The 24,520-nt window shown below is 38.1% G+C and overlaps 1 protein-coding gene across 5 annotated transcripts in view; it reads left to right on the top strand.

Annotated features, from left to right (window-relative positions):
• The window catches only part of ANKIB1 (ankyrin repeat and IBR domain containing 1), a 144,994-nt gene that overhangs the window by 29,635 nt on the left and 90,839 nt on the right, over nt 1–24,520 (top strand). For all 5 annotated transcript variants that reach the window (XM_054564120.1, XM_054564119.1, XM_054564118.1 and 2 more), the window contains one exon: nt 24,007–24,285. In XM_054564120.1, the coding sequence (XP_054420095.1) occupies nt 24,098–24,285 (188 nt within the window). In that variant the 5' untranslated portion in view covers nt 24,007–24,097. The remainder of the gene's footprint in view (nt 1–24,006; nt 24,286–24,520) is intronic.

The raw sequence follows: 24,520 nt of genomic DNA, 5'->3' as shown, positions 1-24,520 counted from the left end.
CCATCCTTGCATCCCAGGAATAAACCCCACTTGATCACAGTGAATGATCTTTTTAATGTATTGCAGGATCTAGTTTACTAATATTTTGTTGAGGAATTTTGCATCTATGTTCATCAAGGAAACTGGCTTATAATTTCCTTTCTTTGTAATGCCTTTATCTGGTTTTCTGATCAGGATAATGCTGGTCTTATAAAATGAGCTTAGGGAGTTCTCCCTCTTGAGTTTTTTGGAATGGTTTGAGAAGGATACATATTAGTTCTTCTTTGAATGTTTGGTTGAATTCATCTGTGTAGCCATCTGGTATTGGACTTTTGTTTTTTGGGAATTTTGTGATTATTGTTTGAATATCATTGGTGTAATTAGTATGTGCAGATTTTCTGTCCTATGCTCATTCAGTCTTGGAAGACTGTATGTTTCTGGGAATCTGTCCGTCTCTTCCAGACTGTCCAATTTGTTGGCATATAATTGTTTGTAGTATTTTCTTTTAATTCTTTTTTTTTCCTATGTTGTTAGTCGTTACTTTTCCTCTTTTATTTCTGATTTTATTTATTTGGGTTCTCTTTTTCTCTGATGAGTCTTGTTAGGGGTTTATCAATCTTGCTTTCTTTTCAAAGAACTAGTTCTTTTTTTCAATTGTACTTTTTTCCATTACCTCAAAGAACTAGCTCTTGGTTTCGTTAATCTTTTCTATCTTTTTAGACTCTATTTTGTTTATTTCTGCTCTGATCTTTATTATTTCCTTTCTTCTACTGACTTTGAGCTTTGTTTGTTTCTAGTTCTTTTAGGTGTAAGGTTAGATTGTTTATTTGATATTGTGTGTTTTATTTTTAAGATTTTATTTATTTTTAGAGAAGGGGAAGGGAAGGAGAAAGAGAGGGTGAGAAACATTAATGTGTGACCACCTCTTGTGTGTCCCACACTGGGGACCCAGCCTGCAACCCAGGCATGTGACCTGACTGGGAATCAAACTGGAGACCCCTTGGTTCACAGGCCCACACTCAATCCATTGAATCACACCAGCCAGGGCTGACATTGTGTTGTTTCTTAAGGAAGGCATGTATTGCTCTGATTTTCACTCTTAGTACTGCTTTCAGTGTGTCCCATAGATTGGGGTTGGTTGTGTTTTCATTTTTATTTGTCTCAAGGTATTTTTTTGTTTCTTCCTTGATCTCATTGTTAACCTATTCCCTATTTAGTAACATGTTATTTGCCTCCATGTGTTTGTGTGTTTTTTTATTTTTTTCTCTTAATTGAGTTTTAATTTTATACCATTATGGTTGGAGAAGATGCTTCATATGATTTTAATCTTCTTAAATTTATGGAGATTGTTTTGTGGCCTAATACGTGACCTATGCTGGAAAATGTTCCATGTGCGCTTGGAAAAAATGTATATTCTGCTTTGGGATAGAATGCCCTGAAAATATTAATTAAATCCATGCGGTCTCAATCTGTCTGTCATTTAAGGCTGCTGTTTCCTTGTTGGCTATCTCTCTGGAACATCTATCCATTGATGACAATGAGGTGTTAGAGTCCCCTGATATGACTGTATAACTGTCTCTCCCCTTATGTCCACCAGTATTTGCTTTATATATTTAGGTGCGCCTATGTTGGGTACATGTATATTTACAAGGGTTACATCCTCTTGTTGGATTCCTCTTTATCATTATGTGATGTCCTTTGTCTCTTATTACAGTCTTGTTTTAAAGTCATTTTTGTCTTTCTAAGTATGCTTTTTTTTTTTGCATTTGCATGAAATATCTTTTTTTATTCCTTTACTTTCAGCTTCTGTGTGTGTCTTTCCATTTGAGATGAGTCTCATATAGAGAGCATATGTACGGGTCTTGTTTTCTTTTTTTAAAGATTTTATTTATTTTTAGAGAGAGGAGAAGGGAGGGAGAAAGAGAGGGCAAGAAACATCAATGTGCATGAGAAACATTGATCAGTTGCCTCTTGCATGCCCCCAACTGGTGACCTGACCTGCAACCCAGGAATGTGCCCTGACTGGGAATCTATCTGGCGACTTTTTGGTTTGCAGGCCTGTCCTCAATCCACTGAGCCACACCAGCTAGAGCTTATTTTCTTATTCAGGTAACCTATTTCTTTGATTGGAGCATTTAAGCTATTTACATTTAAAGTAATTATTATTATATATGTATTTGTTGCCATTTTATGATTTATATTTATGTTCTATTTTTCTTCTTAAAGGAATCCCTTTCACATTCCATGTTGGTGATGAATTCCTTTAGCTTTTTCTTATGGGAAGCTCTTTTTTTTTTTTTTTTGCCCCTCCTTTAATTTTAAATGATAGCCCTGCCAGGTTTATCATTGGTGGTAGGTCCTTGCTTTTTATCACTTTGATTATTTCATGCCAATCCCTTCTGTCCTGAGAAGTTTCTTTTGAGAAGTTAGCTGACAGCCTTATGGGAGCTCCGTTGTAGGTAACTATGTTTCTGTTGCTGCTTTTAAGATTCTCTCTGTCTTTAATTATTGGCATTTTAATTATGACGTGTCTTGGTGTGTGCCTTTGGGTTCTTCTTGTTTGGGACTCTGCACTTTTTGGAGTTGTGTGTCTTTTTCCTTCACCAGGTCAGGGAAGGTTTAAGTCATTATGTCTCTAAATAGGTTCTCAATCCCTAGTTCCTTGTCTTCTCCTTCTGGTACCCTTGTGATGCAGATATTGTTACCCTTGATGTTGTCCCAAAGGTCCCTTAAACTACTTTAAATAAAAAATTTTTTTCTGCACTGATTGTTTTCTGCTACCTTGTTTTCCAAAATGTTGATTCAAGTACTCTGCTTTATCTAATCTGCTGTTTATTTTTTCTAGTGTATTCTTTATTTCAGATACTGTATTCTTCATTTCTGACTGGTTCTTTTTTTATTGCTTTCATGTCATTTTTGTGCTTATGATCTCTTTGTTGAAGTTCTCATAGAATTCATCCATTCTTTCCCCAAGTTCCTTGAGCATCTTTATAACCATTGTTTTTAACTCTATGCCTTGGACATAGTATACCCCCATTTCATTTAGTTCTTTTTATGGAGATTTCTGCTGTTGTTTCATTTGGGGCATGTTTCATTTGGGGCCTATTTTGGCTGCCCCTGTGTTTGTTTCTGTGTATTAGGTAGATCTGCTATGACTCCCAGTGTTTGTAGGGTGGCCCTCAGTAGTGGTTGTATTGTTGGGCTCAGTCTCACCAATCTGCCTGATCACCTGAGCTGAGTGCTCAGTGAGTATCCCTTGTATAGTTTATGTGAGCCCTCCTGTTGTAGTTGAGTCTCAATTGCTGTTGGCCTGTCTGTGGGTGGGGTTGACCCTCAGCCTGGCTGAATGTGAGGATTGATCCCAACCACATTACATGAGCTGCTGTGTAGGGGTTGATCCCAAAGTAAAATTCTCAGCAGGGTCTGGTACCTGCCAAGACATTCCTTTATGTCTGCCACTTGTCTGTGGAGCTGATCTGTTATGTTCTGATGTGGTCTGAAGTCAGCCACAGGTGTATTTGTTCTGGGACCTCTTGGCAGGGACTTTGATGCAGGTCAATGTTAGATGCTTCCTGTAACAGGCCCTGGGATACTTGCTAGGAACTATGAGGCCGTACAGGGTTGTTAGCTGCCTATGCTGGGCCTGGGTACCTGTGGGAGGGGCCAAGATTTGGACTGAGGCCAGTTACCACCAGTACCCAAGGCATCCTGAGATTCACTGCCACCTCCTGCTGTTTCTTAGACTCAATCACTGTAAGAGCTTCTGGCAGTATGTGAATTACATGAGGTGGGTTTTCAGTGAGTCACCAAGTAGTGGTGAGTGGTGTTCACTAGGTTAATAGACATTCAAACTTGTTGCCAGTATTGGGTGTGAGGCCACTCAACAAGAGTCTCAGGGTACAACAAGGCCAGCTGCCACCTGCCTGGATCCCATAAGCCTTTGCCGTGGGCCGGCATCTCAGGGTATCATCATGGTGGTGCTAGTAGAGTTCAAGCTAAGATTAAGATTTGGTCTTTTGGAGGGAGGGCTCTTCACAGGAATGGTGGCTTCTCTTGGACATGCAGGGGAAAATGGCCCTTGTTCTAAAGCTGCGCAGCTAAGTCTCTCCCTGTGTGTGTCTGGCACCCTCTTATTTTGCCTGGATTTTCTCAAAATATTTTCAAGAAAGCTGTAACATGGGCCCAGGAAGGCCTCCACCGGATCCCTCCACAGGATGGCCCCTCAGGGTGTCCGCAGGATGGAGCTAGTGCATCTCCCCAGGGTAATGCTATGTACAAGGGTGCACTCCAGCCAGGAAAGACGGTGTCTAAGTGCTGTGTGGGAGAGGGACTCAACCCAGGGACTTTGGCAGCCATTCCTCTAGCCCTGTCCTGGTTGCTACACAACCCATTCTCTCCCTGTATGACTCCAGTCCCCTCTGAGTACCCTCCTCCAGACACTAGGGTAAGTGCCTGCAAGTGATTTTTGTCCACTGGTCCTTTAAAGGGATGCCTGGATTTCCAGCCATCTCCTGTCTCACTTGGGCAGACAGAATCCCCACTGAATTCACAGCCACATGGTATGTGGGCTCCTCTTCCAAGCACTGATGCTCTGGGCTGGGGAGCCCAGCCTGGAATTGAGACCTCTTGCTCCTCAGGAGGACATTTGCAGTTGAGGTACTCCTGTAGATTCTCAGCTGCTGCATGTGGGATCTAGGCTGGCCCTTTGTACGTGTCCACCTTTTCTACCAGTTTCAGTGTGGCGTCTCCTGTAAATCCTTGGTTATAAGACTTCTGTTCAGCTAGTTTTCAGTTGGTTATTGGGGTTAATTGTTATTTAGTTGTAATTCTGGTTTGGTCCTGGGAGGAGGTGAGTTTGTCTTCCACCTACTTCACCGCCATCTTATCCTTGTGATCTGACCCATTTTGTGTTAATTTTTGTGAAGGGTATAAGATCTTTCCCTTCTCCTTCTCCTTCCTCCTCTTCCCCTTCCCCTTATTCTCGCGTGTGGATGATCAGTCATTTCAGTACCATTTCTTGAAGAGACTGTCTTCACTGCACTGTATTGTCTTTGTTCCTTTGTCAAAGATCAGTTGATTATATTTAGGTTGGTCTTATTTCACAGCTCTCTATTTTGTTCTGTTAATGGATTGTTATAGCTTTACAGTATGTCAGAAGTCAGATAGTATTAGTCCTTTAACATTTTTCTTTCAGTATTATGTTGACTATTCTGGATTTTTAACCTCTTCATATAAACTTTAGAATCAGTTTATCAATATTCCCAAAATAACATTCTGGGGTTTTGTTTGGGATTGCATTGCATCTATAGATCAGTTTGGGAGGAATTTACATCTTGACAGTATTGAGTCTTCCTGTCCATGAATATAGAAGATTTAACCATCTTTCTAGTTTTTCCTTCACTTTATTCATTAGAGCCTTGTATTTTTCCTCATACAAATTTTGTTCACATTTTGTTAGATTTATACCTAAGTATTCTATTCTTTGAATGGTTATGTAAATGCTATTGTGTTTTTAATTCAATTTTTTTTTGTTCCTTGCTGGTATATAAGAAGGCGATTTACATTTATATGTTAACCTTGTATTTTGCAAGTTTGTGTTTTGGTTCATTCTTTTGGATTTTCTGAACAGATAGATGATCATGTTATCTGTGAACAAAGGCAGTTTTATTTCTTCCTTATTTTGTATACTGTTTATTTCCTTTACTTGTCTCACTGCATTAGTTAGTACCTCCATTATGATATTGAAAAGGAGTAGTGAGAAAAGGAGTAGGTTATCCTTGCATTGTACCTGTTTTTAGTAGGAAAGCTTTAAGTATCGATATCTTACCATTACGATGTTAGGTGTAGGTTCTTCTGTACATGTTCTTGTTCAAGTTGAGATAGTTCCCCTCTATTCCTATTTAATCGAAAATTGCTACTACCATGAATGGGTGTTGGATTTTGTCAAATGCTTTTTCCACATCTATTAATATGATCGTGTGATTTTTTTTTTTTGGTCCATTGATGTAATTATTTACATTAATTGGTTTTCAAATATTGACGGTTTTAAATCAGTTTTCTAATACAAGGTAAGTATGCCAGGAGTCCCCAGTATTAGCACCCAGTGTTGGTGATTTGCTGGAAGGACTCACAGGACTAAGTTGGACTCATAGCTAAGAGTTATTACGGCAGAGGGATATGAAGCAAAATCAGCAAAGGGAAAAGGTGCATGCTGAAAAGCCCAGAGGAATCTAGGAGAAAGCTTCCAAGAATTCCTCTTTTCATGGAGTCAAACAGGCTGTGTCTAATTCCTCCATTCATCAAGTTATGACAACATTTGTGAAATGTCTGGTAAGCACGTTCACTGGAGACTCACTGCCCAAGGTTTTATTGAAGCCTGGTTGTAGGTACCTTCTGCTTAACATGTACCAAAATTCCAGACTTCTAGAAGAAATGGAAGTGTTTAGGATATACCACATTGTTTGTACAAACAACTTAGGCACATTGAATGACTCCTTTCGGGTAGGGCAGTGATTTTCAACCAGTGTGCCATGTGCCACAAGATTTTTAAAACATGCAGTACCTGACTATTTAGTCAGGGGAACTGATCTTTTTTCCCTTTGAGTGCTAAAAAAAGTGACAACAGCCAGCACAACAGTTAGTTATCCAGTGTGAATGAATCAAAATTACACCTTTTTTTTTGGTGTGCCACAGAATTTTAGTAATTAGTTTATGTGTGTCATAAGGTGGAAAAGTTTGGAAATTGCTGAGTTAGAGAATGGTGAGAACCCTCCTTAAATCCAAGTGTCTAGGTTACCAGCCAGCCAGTCAGTACAAGCAGGCCTTTCCAAGGATAGCCATCTCAAGCCAGCTATGTTAGCTCTTTCTGTTCCCTTAGTACTTGGCTGACACATCTTGATAGCTGTGCCTTCTAGAGCCTAAACCTTTAGATGGTTAAATTTCATTAATCATAAAAATCTATCTTAGCCAAGTGGCTTCCTCCTTAAGTTTTTGTATCTAAGTAGCCCAAGTCATGAATACAGACATAGCACAAATCAGACTTATAAGTTGAATGTGACTTGAAGGCCTTTTAGGACTGAATCAGTCCTAATAGTGTACACACAAAAAAAGTACAATTCCAGAGGCCACACACAATACCCCTGGAAACAAAGAATTCACAATTGTTGGGATATCCCAAACAGGTCATATGTTATTAGTAGAGGTTAACAAAGCTCACAGTGTGACTTCTTACTGTGGGAGTCTTTGGGTTCCCAGTCCAGTCCAATTAGCTCAGTCCAGTATTTGGTTTCAGAACTGCCTGAAGGCACAGTTCCAAACAGATTTGCTTGTCCAGTGACATCAGTTCATCCACCTCATAAATATGAATGACATCTAGAGATGTTCTGCGTGGAAAGTGCAGGAACTAGGCTGTCTTCTAGTCTGGTTGTCAGGTGTGATGATAGCTCAGCAGTCAATGTGAATTCAAAATGTCACAGCCACTTGGAAAGTCAGCATTGCGAGGTCCTTTAAGAAGAAGAGAACTTTTGAGAATAATTCTGAAAAACAGAAATCATTAATACCTTTTACCATGCCTCTCAAGGTGCCAGGTGTTTGTTTTGTCTATTGTTACGAAATAAGTGTGTCCCATATAACAATCATAACTTTACATTTTTCAGTCATCCCCTGTTTTCACTCAGACCTTTTATCCACAAAGATTGGGTGCAAGAGACACAAAAGCGTTTTCAGGAAAAAATTTATATAATTTGACCAGAAAGACACATTATGTTCAGGAATTGATCAGGATTAAATCCTAACTATTCAAAAATTTTCAAAATGGGGTTCACATAATGTCCCCTCTTTTTATTTTTTGTCCTGACCAGTTATTTAGTGAGCAGCCTAGAAAAAGTCTATCCCCTTTTTTGGACAGCTATATTTAGTAATTACTGTATTTTGCCATGTATAATGTACTCCCTTGTATAATGCACACGCATGCTTTTGTGCTCATTGTACACAGGATTATTACACCCATGGCATGTAACCATTATACCCACATATAATGTGCATCCTTATTTCTCCCTCAAAAATTTGGGTGAAAAAGTACACATTATACCCAGCAAAATATAGTAAAATACCTCACTAAGGTGTGTCTATCAGAAGAAAGTTGAGGGAAGGAGAGCCAGGCTATCAGTCCATTGTTGTAAATTATAACTAATCTGGAAACCTGAACACAAGTCAACAACAGTGAGCCATCCCCCCAAAGGGAGGCCAGAATTCAATCTGTCAGGAGTGGAGTGGGTGGATGGGGTCACACTCCTTGTTCTGTGCTCTCCTCCAGCTTGCAGCTTTTGTCAGGAATCACATGTTAGGAATGCAATTAGCTCCTGCATCAGAAATATAGAACTGATCAGTGGCCTAATTTTAGATGGTCCCATCAGAGAGGAAATAGTTTCTTGTGGACATATGGATGTGACCCAGACAATCTAGTCAGCAGCATACAGTGATGTTTTCATAGTTTAAGGCTCCACAAAAGAGGATCCTAAATCTGCAGTATTCCCAGAGTCTTAAGTTTTGTTTATTGAGCCTCTACCTGCTTTCATTTCAGCAGGGCATGTACTGAGGCTGAAATAGCCATGTCAGGTAGCTTCATGTTTTAGCATAGAGTCAGGCCGAGGCAATTAAGAACTGTGAATTTAGAATTTTAACAAACCTAGCAGTTAGTCTTTTGCAAATCTGAGACTCTAGCCAGGCAGCTGCGTTCCAAATTCAAGTAACAGCAGGGCTTTCTTAGCCCTTTTATCTTGTCAATCTTAGAGTCCAAAATTGACCCATTCGAAAATATACATATCAGGCTGAAGAATTATCTGCCTCTAAGGATCAGAAAGTTGATTTCATAAGAGCTCATTAGCAGCTAAAAACTGCTTTTTTAAGACTCTAAAAGCCTATCTACATCTAGAGATTGCTTCTCTTTTTATGTTTCCTTTTCTGCAGAGGCTTCAATAGCCAAAAATCATCACTTACGGAGACTTACTCTGATATTCAAGGAATTTAAATTCCATCTGTTCACCAGCAGCAAAAACCAAGGAAGTTTTGTCCCATTACCATTTTTTTTCTTTGCTGATTTTTTCTGATTGGGATGTTCCCTTTAGAACTTGTAAAATTATAAGCATGGAATATTTTATATTAGTTTTCTCATAATATCCAGGTACAATAGCCACAAAATATAAAAAAGCATTTTGTAAAATTTTTCTTTTCTTTTCCCTCATTGCAAATTTATTTAAATATTCCTAGAAGTAAATTTATCATTTACATGGTTAACATTACACTGTGCGCGCGCCTAGGGTATATCCTGGCTGTAATGCAAGAGGTTTGGGTTGCTGCTGCAGCAGATGCTAGGTTAAAGGTGTTGGAGTTTATCCCTCTCCATTATTTTTCCCCTTCTGGGTTAATCTGAAGCTTTGCTCCAACCTAAGCAACTAATTTTTTTCCCCTCTCACTTGTAGGGAGAGCACAGTGCAAACTTTGAATATTTTTGGCTCACCCAAACCTCACATTTGGGAATGTTTGGGCCCTTTATCCTCCACCCTTCAGAAAAGAATGAAAACCAAAGGTTTTCATCACCTGGGGTGTAATTCTCCTCCTTCCCCCATTTTGGTCAGTACAGGAAAAGCAGCCAGAGGATCAACAAACTGACTCTCCTGGGGATAGGTCTACCAGTTTCAAATTTCATAGACAACCTTATCTCTCATAACTGAAATCAGCTCACCTGTTTGTATCATGTTATGGATAACTTCCTAGCTACCCAGGCACCAAAAACTCATTTTTCCTTACTCCTTTATTCTTTCATTTCTCAAACAATGCTTTTCTATATTTTAGTGAGTCCACAGTCATCTAACAAGGTAGACTGGTGGGTCCCACATTCATGTGCAGATAAACCAGGAGGAACAGCTGGGAAGCAAGACAGATCGCGCAATCCAGGGTTCCAAAATGGGGAGTTAAAGCCTCAAAACCTCTGGCTGTAAAAACCTGTGGGGGTTGCAGCAGCAGAAGCTCCTGGTTTCACAGGAGAACCTGCTGGAGGGACCCATGGGGTCCTAGAATGTACACAAACCCACCTACCTGGGAATCAGCACTAGAAGGGCCCAGTTCACTTGTGGGTAGCAGGGAAAGTGACTGAACGCGGGGTGAGAACCAAGCAAGCAGTAATGTTCCCTCTCTCACCCGTCCTCCACATACAGGGCCACAACAGAGCAAAATGCCTTGCCCTGCCCTAGTGAATACCTAAGGCTCTGCCCCTTCCAACATACAAGTATTCTGAACAAAGAAACATGGCCCAAATGAAAGAACAGATTAAAACTCCAGAAATAGAACTAACCGATTAGGAGATAGCTAACCTGTCAGATGTAGAGTTCAAAACCTTGGTAATCAGGGTGCTCACAGAAATGATTGCATATGGATGCAAAATAGAGGAAGAAATGAAGGCTATACAAAGGGAAGTAAAGAAGGAAGCCAACAGTGAAGGGAAGGAAACCAGGACTCAAATCAACAATTTGGAGCAGAAGGAAGAGACAGGAATTCAAAAAACATGAGAGTCTGCTTAGGAACCTCTGGGATAGCTTTAAATGCCCCAACATCTGAACCATAGGGGTGCCAGAAGGAAAAGAGGAAGAGCAAGAAATTGAAAGCTTGTTTGAAAAAATAATGGAGAACTTCCCCAATCTGGCAAAGGAAATAGACTTCCCGGAAGTCCAGGAAGCTCAGAGTCACAAAGAAGTTGGACCCAAGGAAGCACACGCCAAGGCACATCATAATTACATTACCTAAGATTAAAGATAAGGAGGGAATCTTAAAAGCACCAAGAGAAAAGGAGACAGTTACCTGCAAAGGAGTTCCCGTAAAACTGTCAGTTGATTTCTCAAAAGAAACCATACAGGCAAGAAGGGGCTGGCAAGATGTATTCAAAGTCATGAAACACAAGAACCTGCATCCAAGATTACTCTATCCAGCAAAGCTATCGTTTAGAATGGAAAGGCAGATAAAGTGCTTCCCAGATAAGGTCAAGTTAAAGGAGTTCATCATCACTAAGCCCTTATATGAAATGGTAAAGGGACTTATCTAAGAAAAAGAAGAAGGTCAAAACTATGAAAGTAAAGTGACAACAAACCCACAACTATCAGCGACTGAACCTAAGAAAAACAAAAAACAAAAAAGTAAACAACTAGAACAGGAATAGAATCACAAAAATGGAGATCATATGATGGGTTATCAGTGGGGAGGGGGAAGAGAAGGAAAGGGTGCATGGAATAAGAAGCATAATTGGTAGGTACAAAATAGACAGGGGAAGGTTAAGAATAGTGTAGGAAATGGAGAAGCCAAGGGATTTATATGTACAACCCATGGACATGAACTAAGGAGGAGTGATGCTGGAAGGAGGATGGGTGCAGGGTGGAGGGAGATAAAGGGGAGGAAAAAAACTAGGACAACCCTAATAGCATAATCAATGAAGTACACTTAAAAAGTCAAGCATTTAATACTGCTTACACCCAGTAAAAATTAATTACTACTTTGCAAACAGTATTTGATTACAAATATCCAAACTCCCATAAATAGTATGAAATTTTTGTCTTTTTTTTTTAACTGGACATAGGAGGTGTCTCCAGAAAAAGTCCAACCGTTTTTAACATAATGAGGACAGTTTGGGCAAACCAATTTAATTTGGCAGTCAAGGAGGGTGGACTGGAATGCACATATGTGAACAATGACGACTTCACTGTGGTAGTCAGTGGGTGTGGTAGACACTGTTGAGTAAGCATGTGTACTGTGTCACAGTTGCATTCAGAATGACTGAGCGAGTTGAGCAATGAATCTGCATCAAGTTTTACGTTAAGCTTGAACATTCCTCCGCAGAAACTATTCAGCTGATTCAGAAGGCTGCAGCTGTAGGCAACTGGTAATTGGCTGCTTCATCTTGACAGTGTACTCGTTCTTGCATCACATCTCGTGCTATTTTTTGGTGAAACATCAAATCACCCAGGTGACTCAGCCCCCTTGCAGCCCAGATTTGGCACCCTGTGATTTCTGGCTTTTCCCAAAACTAAAATCACCTTTCTTGAAAAGGAAGAGATATCAGCCTATTGATGAGATACAGGAAAATAAAGTTGGGGCAGCTGATGGTGATTGGGACAGGGTGCCTACTTTGAAGGAGACTGCTGCGTCATTGTCCTACGTAAAGTGTTTCTTTTATCTTGTGTCTTCTCCAATTAATGACACTATTTTTCACATTACAGGCTGGATACTTTCTGGACAGACCTTGTACAGTTGATTTAAGTTTAGGGAACCTCAGTTTGAGTATAAAGGTTTGCTTTTCAGGTAATAAGTAATTTTGTATTTTTCTAAATCACATCAACTTCGAGACTTTGGCTTCCTAATACCAAGATATAAGACTACCAATTTAACAATTTCACGTATATGAAGTAAGAATACATTATTCAAAAATTATGAGAGCAAATACTGCTGAATAGCTAGAGATGCCAAAGTTTATGAAATTAAGTTATTTGCTGACAGCCCTGTAGCATTACAATCTGAAATGTTTGTTTTTCAGCACTATGAAATTCTTTGTTCAAAATACAAAAAATAGTTGTGAGGGATGAGTTAAAGTATAACACATAACATTTTGAGTAGTTGAAAAGTCAAATATGTGAAAGCTGAATATTGCCTAAGAAAAATTTTAGTTATCTGAAAAACTGTGCAGAGAATTCTGTGTTTTGTGATCATTGTAGATAATTATGTTTTGGTAGGAAATAGAAAAGAAAGAGTGATGCTACACACAGTAGTTGTATCCAAGTCTGTACTCTTTTCCACTTGTAGACTTCATGCTAGCTATTTTCAGTGTTCATTTGCCAGTTTGAAAAACAGAAGCTTTTCATTTCTCCTTTTTCTAACTGTTGCATCTCCTTTTCCACACTGTGAAAGCCATATTGATTTAAGAGGTATCTAAGAGCAGCCACAACATATATATATGATTATCTCCTTTTTCTTAGTTGCTGAGAAAACTCAGGCAGCCAAACTACCACTGTAGAGTTTTTTAGTACTGTCATAATGACTTTTTGTTTGTGTAGCCATTTTATTTCGAATTCTGCCATATTAAGATATTATTATAAGAGTGGTTAATTCTCACTTTGTAATGCATATTACAGGGAAGATGCTTTCTTTGTTAAAAGATTTTTCTCAGCTTATATCATTGCCATAGCATTCTGTAATACTCATAAATTTTCCGGTAAACTGTGGGTATTGATGAACTTCCAGGAAGCCACCAACCAAGAGTAAAACCACTTTTGACTTTGACTTAATATGCAGTTAGGCAGGCTAAACCCCAAATCTCTTAAACCATACTTAATTTTTAGCAACTTTTTAGACTAAGATCTCTTGCTTTCTGCTAAAGATGTATATGTATTTGTTCCATGTATGAGTACTCCTAATCTGAGAATCTATGTACTGCTCTTGGTTTTATACTAAATTCTATATCCCTTCACTTAGTAATTTTAAGTATAATTACATAGGAGAGACTTAATATTGACAGTGACCTAAAAACATAATGAAAAGGCAGTTAACCTTCGTTCAGAGATAGTTGGAAAAATAGACTTTTTTTTTTAATTGCCAAAGGTCAGACACCTAAATGACACTCAGCTCGTCTCGACTACAAGTTTTATATTAGTCCTGAGCTGGAACATAGAGTTGGCAACATTTTTCTTAAGATTTTACTGTTTTTTAAAAAGAGTGAGTATTGAATTATTTAAAGGCAGCAACTGACTCTTTATCAATGACTTGCAGATCCTGATAGGGAAAGGAAGGTAAAATTTATTGAGTATTTACTATGTGCCAGGCACTGTATTACCTACCTTACCTAGGTAATCATGGCAAATACTGCATGTTAGGTGGCCTTATCATCATTTTATAGATGAAGAAATTGAGATTCAGAGAAGTTAGGTGATCTGTGCTAGAACTAGGAAGTAGTAAATGTGGGATTCCCAATTATTCTAAGCTGTGCTCCTTCCATCAAATCCAGGGATTGGCAGACTGCAGCCTATGGGCCAAATACCCCTGTCTATTTTTGTAAATGAAGTATGAACACTACTATACCTGTTCTATTACATACTGCATATGACTTTCAAGCCACAATAGAGTTGACTATAGTCATTTGTTGCTTAACAACAAGGGCACGTCCTCAGGGATGCCACTTGAGTCATTGTGCAAGCATCATAGAGTGCAGTTACTCAAACCTGGATGGTGTAGCTTACTACACACCTAGGCTATATGGCAGTTTTTTGCTCCTAGGCTACAAACCAATATGGCATGTTGCTGTCGTGAATACTATGGGCAGTTGTAACACATTGTGTTTATGTATCTGAACATAGAAAAGATACAGTAAAAATCAGGTATAAAAAGTGGTACACCTGCATAGGACACTTACCATGGATGGGAGCTTGCAGGACTGAAAGTTGCTCTGGGTGAGTCAGTAGTTAATGGTGAGTGAATATGAAGGCCTAGGATATTAGTATATAGTACTGTGGACTTTATAAACAGATATACTTAGGCTACACTAAATTTATATAAAATAAGTTAGTAATAAATTAACGTACTGTAACTTTTTTACTTTATAAACAATTTTAAGTTTTTCTACTTTTTGTAGTAACTTAAAAATATAAGCACATTGTACAAAATATATTCTTTGTATCTTTGCTCTGTAAGCCTTACCTATTTTTCAGATTTTGTTTTTTGTTTTTCTTTTTGCTTTATAAACACTTATGTTAAAAATGTAGACACAAACACACACAATTAACTAAGCCTATACCAGGCCAGGATCTTCAGTATCACTGTTTTCCCACCTCCACATTTTGTGTTTTCACTGGCAGGCCTTCAGGGATAGTAGCATGCATTGAACTATCATCTTTCATGATAACAATGCCTTCTTCTGGAATACATGCTGAAGAACCTAAGAATCTCCTCAAGGAAGCATCATTCTTTTCAGAAATGTGTTCCCTGTGGTTTCCTTGGGTTTTGTTTTTTTTTTTTAAATCACAGGTTTGGTTGTAAGCAGATAATGCGCCGTGAATATTCCTCTCTGTTAATGAAAACCCTTCTGTGTTGTCCATGTTTGCAGACTTTTTAAGGAGCTTGTTGAGGTCTGTAAAACCTTCTGCTAAACCTATCAATGTGATTTCTCTTGGGGTTCTTTTTCTCCTTAGGCAGTTTCCTTTCCTCTTATCTTTTCTTCAGATACCTACTTTTGTTCCAGTTCCAGGAACTCATTAGTCAATTTCTCAGGAACCCTCTCCAGGAAATCCTCAATGTCACCCTCATCCGCACCCACGTTAAAGCTGTTTGCCATCTCAACCACAGCCTTATATGCTTTTTGCAACCTTTGCACTATAAAATCACAATAGCCATGACGTCAGTAGACGGTAAGAACTTTTCAGCTCTGTTATAAACTTATGGGACCACTGTCACATATGCAGTTCATCATTGACCAAAATACTGTTATGTAGTGCATGACTGCATTTTATTCTTTTTAATGGAATTATAAATGGGATTGTTTTCCCAAGTTCTCTTTCTGATTGTTTTTAGTGTACAGAAGTGCAACAAATTTCTGCACATTGATCTTGTATCCTACAACTTTACTGAATTCACTTATTAGTTCTAACAGTTTTTTGGTGGAGTCTGTAGGGTTTTCTATATATAATTTGTCATCTGCAATTAGTGACAGTTTGACAGTTCTAGTTAGTTTTAGTTCTTTCCCAATTTGGATTTTTTTCCCCCAGTTGCTTTGGCTAGGACTTCCAAAACCATGTTGAATAAAATTGGCAACAGTGGGCATCCCTTTCTTGTTCCTGATCTTAAAGGAAAAGCTTTCAGCTTTTCACTATTGAGTATGATGTTAGCTATGGAGCTGTCAGATACAGCCTTTATGGAAGGAAAATTTTCCTGTTGAGGTTTGTTCCCTCTATATCCACTTTGTTGAGAGTTTTTAGTATAAATGGATGTTGAATTTTGTCAAATACTTTTTCTGCATCTGTTGAAATGACATGACTTTTATTCTTCATTTTATTAATGTTGTGTAGCACACTGATTGATATGTGGGTGTTGAGCCATCTTTGCATCCATGAAATAAATTCCACTTCATCATGGTGTATGGTCCTTTTAATGTATTATTGAATTTGGTTTGCTACTTGTTTGGTTTTTGATAAGGGTGCTAGGCAATTCAGTAGAGATACTCTGTTCATCAAACGGTGCCAGAAACTATTGGCTGTCTCTACATAAAAATATAATGAATCTAATTCCATACCTTATGTAGACATTAACTCAAATTGGATCACAGATTTAAATGCAAAATGTAAAACTAAAAATCTTCTGGAGAAAGATTAAGGAGAAAATCCCTGTGATCTGGGTTAGGCAAAGAGTTTGACATACAACTCTGTCCATAAAAGGGGGAAAAATGATAAATTTAATTTTATCAAATTTAAAACTTTTGGTCTGTGAACAACACTGTTAAGAGAATGAAAAGAGAAGGAAGTTATAAATTAAAATATTTGTAAATTACATTTGTAACAAAGAACTTTTACAGAATACACAAAGAACTCATAATCGGTGGTAGTCTATCTTAAAAATGGACATGAGCTCTAAACAAACACTTTACAAATCAAGAAATACTCATGGCAAATAAGTATATGAAAGCATGCTCAATGTCAGTAGTCATTAGGGGAATGGAAACTGATACCATTGTGAGGTACCACCACACACACACACACACACACACACACACACACACACACCCACACCCCCCCCATATATCCAATAGAATGGCTGCCAAAAAAAGAAACAATAGAAACCTGATGATTCCAAACACACACACACACACACACACACACACACACACACACACACACACCCCACCCCCCCCCCATCCAATAGAATGGCTGCCAAAAAAAGAAACAATAGAAACCTGATGATTCCAAATACTGACCAAGATAATGATTTTTTTTATAAAGTTAAACAACCTACCACATATCCCAGTAATTCCACTCTTGGATGTTTATTAAAGGGAAATTAAAACATTTAAGTTGCCCAAACCTAGAAACAACCAGCACATCCTGCAATATGCAAGTGTTAAACAAACAGTTGTACATCCACACAATAGACTACTACTCAGCAATAAAGAGGATTGAACTATTAATTTATCCATCAACATGGATAAAAATATTAAGTGTATTTTTCTAAAAATACTAAAGCTTGAAAAAGATCTAGCTCAAAAATCTGTAATGGCTTCCTAGTGCAAACAGAATAAAATCAGTCTTAGAATATTTATCTCTCCACTCTCACTGCAATATAAACACCATAGATGTATTGACTTCTACCTGTTGACTTATATTTCCTAGCTGAAGAAAGTCGATATTAATACTTGCGGTTTACAGGTGAGTAAATAACTGAAAGAGGTTAAGTTAGAAAGTTGGTAAAATAGAAACAGAATTTGAGCACAGGTCTTTCTGACTCGTACTCCCTGTTCCTTGCTGTCACAGCTCTTGCCAGTACCTTTGGTTTACCGTAGTTTCATAGCCACTCCGTGGTCCTTAATTTAACTCTGACCTGTATGTTATAATAAACTGGGTAGATTTTAAAATTCTCACTCTGGCCTTGTCCTTCCTAGACCAATTGAAATCACCTCCCCTGTTGACTGTTTTGTTTTTTTTTCCCTCCCCTTTATCTCCCTCCACCCTGCACCCATCCTCCTTCCAGCATCACTCCTCCTTAGTTCATGTCCATGGGTTGTACATATAAATCCCTTGGCTTCTCCATTTCCTACACTATTCTTAACCTTCCCCTGTCTATTTTGTACCTACCAATTATGCTTCTTATTTCATGCACCCTTTCCTTCCCTTCCCCCTCCCCACTGATAACCCATCATATGATCTCCATTTTTGTGATTCTATTCCTGTTCTAGTTGTTTACTTTTTTGTTTTTTGTTTTTCTTAGGTTCAGTCGCTGATAGTTGTGGGTTTGTTGTCACTTTACTTTCATAGTTTTGACCTTCTTCTTTTTCTTAGATAAGTCCCTTTACCATTTCATATAAGGGCTTAGTGATGATGAACTCCTTTAACTTGACCTTATCTGGGAAGCACTTTATCTGCCTTTCCATTCTAAACGATAGCTTTGCTGGATAGAGTAATCTTGGATGCAGGTTCTTGTGTTTCATGACTTTGAATACATCTTGCCAGCCCCTTCTTGCCTGTATGGTTTCTTTTGAGAAATCAACTGACAGTTTTACGGGAACTCCTTTGCAGGTAACTGTCTCCTTTTCTCTTGGTGCTTTTAAGATTCCCTCCTTATCTTTAATCTTAGGTAATGTAATTATGATGTGCCTTGGCGTGTGCTTCCTTGGGTCCAACTTCTTTGTGACTCTGAGCTTCCTGGACTTCCGGGAAGTCTATTTCCTTTGCCAGATTGGGGAAGTTCTCCATTATTTTTTCAAACAAGCTTTCAATTTCTTGCTCTTCCTCTTTTCCTTCTGGCACCCCTATGGTTCAGATGTTGGGGCATTTAAAGCTATCCCAGAGGTTCCTCAGCCTCTCCTCATTTTTCTGAATTCTTGTTTCTTCATTCTATTCTGGTTGAATGTTTACCTCTTCCTTCTCCAAATTGTTGATTTGAGTCCTGGTTTCCCTCCCTTCACTCTTGGTTCCCTGTACATTTTTCTTTATTTCACTTAGCGTAGCCTTCAGTTTTTCCTCCATTTTGCAACCATGCTCAGCCATTTCTTTGAGCATCTTGAATACCATTGTTTTGAACTGTGCATCTGATAGGTTGGCTATCTCTTTGTGGCTTAGTTGTATTTTTGGAGCTTTGATCTGTTCTTTCACTTGGGCCATATTTCTTTGTCTCAGTGTGCCTGTTTCATTGTAAGGGGTGGAGCCTTAGGTATTTGCGAGAGTGCGGCAACACACATCTCTGCATTGTGGCCCTGTATGTGGGGGAGGGGTCAGAAAGGGAACAGTGCCACTTGCTTGGCTCTCAGCCAGCTTTTAGTCACTTCGCCCACTACCCACAAGCAAATTGGGCCCTTCTGGTGCTAATTCCTGGGTGGGTGGGTTTGTGTATGTTCTAAGACCCTATGGGTCTCTCCAGCAAACTCTCCTGTGAGTCTGGGAGTTTCTCCTGCCACTGCAACCCCCACAGGTTTTTATAGCCAGAGATTTAGAGGCTTTCTTTTCCCATGCTGGAACCCGGGGTCGTGCGATCTGTTTCGCTCCCCAGCTGGTCCTCCCAGTTTATCTGCAGGCAAACGTGGGCATGTCAGCTGCTGTCCCGCCTGCCCAGTCCTTCAACCACTGCCTTGTTGCACGTCTTCACCGCACAAGCTGCCCGTCTCCACCCCTCCTACCAGTCTGGATGAGTGTTTCTTCTTTAACTCCTTGGTTGTCAGACTTGCACACAGTTCCATTTTCTGGCAGTTCCGGTTGTTTTCTGTTTTTTGTTTTTAAAGTGGTTGTTGTCCTTCTGTTGGTTGTGCAAGGAGGCAAAGTGTATCTACCTACGCCTCCATCTTGGCCAGAAGTAGTCCCCCAGTGATTCTAATGCATGGTGATCAAAGAAAATTACTACGTGTTAATAAACGCTTATTGACACTCTATTAATAAATGAACAGAGTTGATAGTTTAAAATATAATTTGCCCATGTGGTTTCTGTCTGCTGTAGTGTATTGACTTTCATGGCCTTTTTCCTTCTATCTTTCTTTCTTTATTTATTTTACCTTACCCCTTAACAGTTTTCTTAGTCTTTTTTTTGTAAACAATCCTCTTCTCTTCATTGAGTATTACTGCATTGAAAATTTCAGCATTTCTTTGGATGTAGAGCTTTCTGGAATTTTCTTCCTTGAGAAACATCTCTGATTTCTACAGGGAGCTGGAGTTGAATGAACTTCCTACTTGTTTCTGTTTTGGCTAAAGAGAAATTTAGCTGTAGATTTAAAATTGCTATTCTTATCAATTGTTCTTATCTGCAGAAAGTTCTAGAAGGATGACGTGTGTGTGTGTGTGTGTGTGTGTGTGTGTGTGTGTGTGTGTGTGTGACATTGACTTCTCTTCCATGTAAATGAAGAAGAATGAGAGTCATTTATTTCATTTAGGTCAACAACCTCAACCCAGAATTATGACTTTAAAATATTTACCTTTGTAGCCCTGGTCGAGTGGCTTAGTTGTCTGGAGTGTCGCCCCATACACCAAAAGGTTGCAGGTTCAATTCTGGGTCAGGGCACATACCTAGGTTGCAGGTTTGATCCTTGGTCCAGGTCACATACAGGAGGCAACTGATCGGTGTTTCTATCTCTGTCTCTCCCCTCACCCCAACCACCTGCCAAAATCAATGAACATATCCTCAGGTGAGAATCAAAAAAATTAATTTACCTTTGTGGAAAGAGATAAATTAGGCGTTACTTATTTCTTAAGCATTTCATCTTCTATAAAAGATTTCTTGATGTAGTTTATTAATTTAAGTGCACTTGTTGTTGCACCTGATTATTAACCTATCCATGAGGAAGTTGAGAGACAAAGATTCAGAGCAAGAGTTATAAGCCCTTCACAATAAAAAGTTAGTCAAAAATTAGGGAAAACTCTGGTGTTCATTGACAGGGTATACTTTTCTTACTTTTTCTATTAAATACTTATTAAGTGCTGTACTTTACTAGTAAGTAATGAAATTTCAGCTAGATTTTCCTGTATAACAAAAGCCCAAAATTTTTACCTCTTTCATAATCCATCACTTGCTTCTTAAAGCTCTATATACAGTATGTTGGAGTTGGAGAACTAGTACTTAAGGATTTGATTCAAAAACAAAGAGGGAAGTCATCTCAGGCTGTGCTAGCTGTAGCTATGAAAAAGTGAAAGGACACATCTTGCAAGTTTTTAGGCAAGACTTGTCTGAATAAATCTGAGGGGGGAATGGAGCTATGACTGCTTTAAATGATGTATTTCCTGGTGAGTTTCAGGTTCATTGAACTCATTTTAAAAGTGAAACATACCTGAAAATAACTGAGAGCCACAAAAAGGTGTCCAGAGTCTAGCATGCTTTCACCATGACTAATAGTAATATTTAAATGGACATTTTAGAGTGCTATTGATTTTTTAAAAGTATCTTGTTATGTTAAATAAGTATCCCCAAGATATCATTGCTTTTAAAGGGTTTGTTTTTTTAAATCACATCTTGGATAGAAATTACTGTCTTTTAAAACATTTCTCTAATTATGTAAATCAGAGAACATGTGTTATTTATTAGTCTAATCTAAAACTGAAAATGTCCATAATTTGAGCTACAATCTGTCAGGGAAGAAAGATAAGACCAAACAACTGAAAGTTTCCAAATCCTTAGGAAAGATCCTTTAGAACCCACATGATAATATTCTTTTATTTGGTTACAGATAAAAATATACAAGAAACTGAATGGAGTTCTGTTAAGAATAATAAAGTCTTAAAGTGCCTACAACAGTACAGCAGAACATACCTTACTGAAGATAAAGACATGGCTTCTAGATTCTATGAAAAATAAAAGAAAAAGAAAGTAACATTCAGGCTGTTGCTGAAAAATCCCAGAAGTGGCTGTAGTATATTGTGTTATCAAAGCATAGATTGTGGGAGGGGGGAATTTGCTCCTCATTCAAGATGAGATGATTAAGGAATACTTTAGGCTAAAGGTTCAGCAACTCTCTAAAAAGTTAAATAAAAATTTTAAAATTATGTAGTGTCCAATTTATATATGCATACAAACACATATTTACATACATCATAAATGCAGCAGTTGTTTGTCAAAATGCTAACAGTGGTTATCTTCCAGTAAATAGGCCTTAAGTATTTTTGTCCTCTTTTCTTTACTCATATTTTCAAAAAAATTTTTGCATATGTATTTGAATATTTAAAGTAAAAAAATCAGTGACAAAGAACCCTTAAAAGACCCAAATGTTGACCTCATTAAGTATAGCTATGTGTCAGAAAATGTACTGCTATACTAATTAGGTATACCTATCTCTAAAATAGATTCAGCAGATGTCTTAATCCTGCCTACTCACCTTGATCTTCATACTCATAATAACATTTATCTAGAGGGATTCAGGAGCTTTTTTTATACAGTGGTGTGTGCACATTGAACTCACCCATGGAGCTTAAATACCGATGCCTGGGAGCCACACACTAGACACTCTCATTTAATGGGTCTGGGATGTAGCTCGGCTGGTAGAACTCTGAAGCTGTCCACGTTATTCAGTGTATAGCCCAAGTTGAGAGCCTCTGTTCTATAGGAAACTTAAAAAAAAGAAAAACTTATTTGTTTTTCAATCCTTTAATTTGTATTCTGTTGAAACTGTTACTACCTGTACAGAGCTTGTGTTGAACAAGTATGCATTCTTTTCCACTTTTCTTAAAGCTATGCTTTAATGTCCAGCCTGCCAATGAGTTAATTGGGTAACATGATAGACTCCTGTATTCTGCTTCTAAGTTTTTCTCCCTCTAGTCTGTCTTCTACTCTGTAACAATAGTTCATTTGCTAAAGCATAAAAATAATTACATCATTGTCCTTCATAAAAGGCTTCATATTCATTTACAGGTTAAAGTAAAAGTTTCTTAGTCTGGACTAAGTTTACTTTTCAGTTTACTTTTTGTTAGTCCAGCACTAGAAACCCTGAACTCCGTGCTTACCTCCTCGAATAAGCCTTTTGTTTCATACCTGCCTTTGTATATGCTGTTTCCTTTATCACTTATTTTGATCATAATTCAAGAGTAGATTCAGAACCATCTCTGGGAATGGAACAGAACTAGCATATATTGAGTATACTAGTCAAGGACTGTGGTAGGTACTTTATGATAAAGTAGCTCTTATAATCTTCACGGCCATCCTTAAGAAGTTGTCATTTTCCTTTACTGTACAGTTAGGAACCTGAGGCTTTTAGAGGGTAAATAACTTGCTCAAAATTGCACAGCTAGGGTAGGTAAATATGAGATTTTGAACTCCAAGTCCAGTAATTGTTTCCATGTCCTTCTTCCCCTACCCACACTCACATTGCATCAGTAGTTAATGCTCATATGACCATTGTCATAACCTCTTTCTAAACATAGTATGCCTAAGTATTTGATGTTTTCAGCTTTGTTTTAAATTCTTTATAGTAAAAGGAAATAGTTTTTTTTAGATTTTATTTATTTTTAGAGAGAGGGGAAGGGAGGAAGAGAGACATCATTGTGGGGTTGCCTCTTGCACACCCACTACCAGGGACTCGGCCCGCAACCCAGGCCTGTGCCCTGACTAGTAATCGAATAGGTGACCCTTTGGTTCGCAGGCTGGCGCTCAATCCTCTGAGCCACACCAGCCAGTGCGAAGGAAATAAATTTAATGGTTTAAAGGTAGACTGATGTTTCCATTGTTCTGTGTATAATCAGTTTTATTAGTTTGTTGTAACGATCTCATTAATCAGGGAATTGTGTAGTCCTCTAATGTTTACATTTATGAAGTCCTTTCTCTGATGTCCTTATTAAGTACTGAGCAGTTTCACTTTTTCTTTACCATAATTTAACATCTATTCTGGAGTCTTTATATGAGCAAATTCTACATTTTTCACTCTCTTACAAATTGGCTGGGGCAGATTTATACATAGTTTATACAGAGATTTAAGTGTATTCTACCATAAAATTGAGGTGAGTTCATTTCCTGCCCATGTGAAAAGGAAAATTAAAACTTTTTCTCTACACATATGTAAATTACTTTTATAATACAAAGTGCAACCTGCAAAACCTTAACAGTCTCTATACAGAAAAGTCAGTTTAACAAGAAGTTAATTTGGACAGTGTTTAAAAATTTGAGATTTTTTTTTTGCTATTAAGATAAATTTAGTAAAATATAATATGATTTGTCACTTTACATCCTCTTTCTATATTTTATTAGTGTTCCTAATTGTGAGTTTCTAGGATACCGCTTCATAATTACTGGTTCCCAGTCTAATTTGATCATTTTTTCCTTTAATAGAATGTGAAGCATGTTACAGAAGCATTCAAGAAGTGGCTGAAGGGGGGAGGAAAAAAGTGCCACTGCCTGTCAGAAAAAAACAAAACAAAACATGGGAAATACAACCACGAAATTCCGTAAAGCACTCATCAATGGTGATGAAAACCTGGCCTGCCAAATATATGAAAACAACCCTCAGCTAAAAGAATCTCTTGATCCAAATACATCTTATGGGGAACCCTACCAGCACAATACTCCTTTACACTATGCTGCTAGACATGGAATGAATAGGATATTAGGGTAAGTATTACTGTAAAACAATTGATAACAAATTAGTGAAAGGGGGAAGAAACCCTGATCTTTGAAAATATACACACATATATGTGCATGTTATATGGTATTATAGTGAATTAAACTTTCTAAAACTGAATATGTCTAAATTGTTAAGTATGACTTTTTAAAATTATGCCTAAATTGATTAAAAGTTTTAATAGTAAGGTTCATTCACATATTCTTGTTGCTATAAATACATTTT

Source organism: Pteronotus mesoamericanus, unplaced genomic scaffold (assembly GCF_021234165.1).
Source record: "Pteronotus mesoamericanus isolate MK-2021 breed Mesoamerican mustached bat unplaced genomic scaffold, CSHL_Meso_final scaffold_85, whole genome shotgun sequence".
In the NCBI taxonomy this organism is placed as follows: domain Eukaryota; kingdom Metazoa; phylum Chordata; class Mammalia; order Chiroptera; family Mormoopidae; genus Pteronotus; species Pteronotus mesoamericanus.
This window is presented reverse-complemented; position numbering and strand designations above follow the sequence as displayed.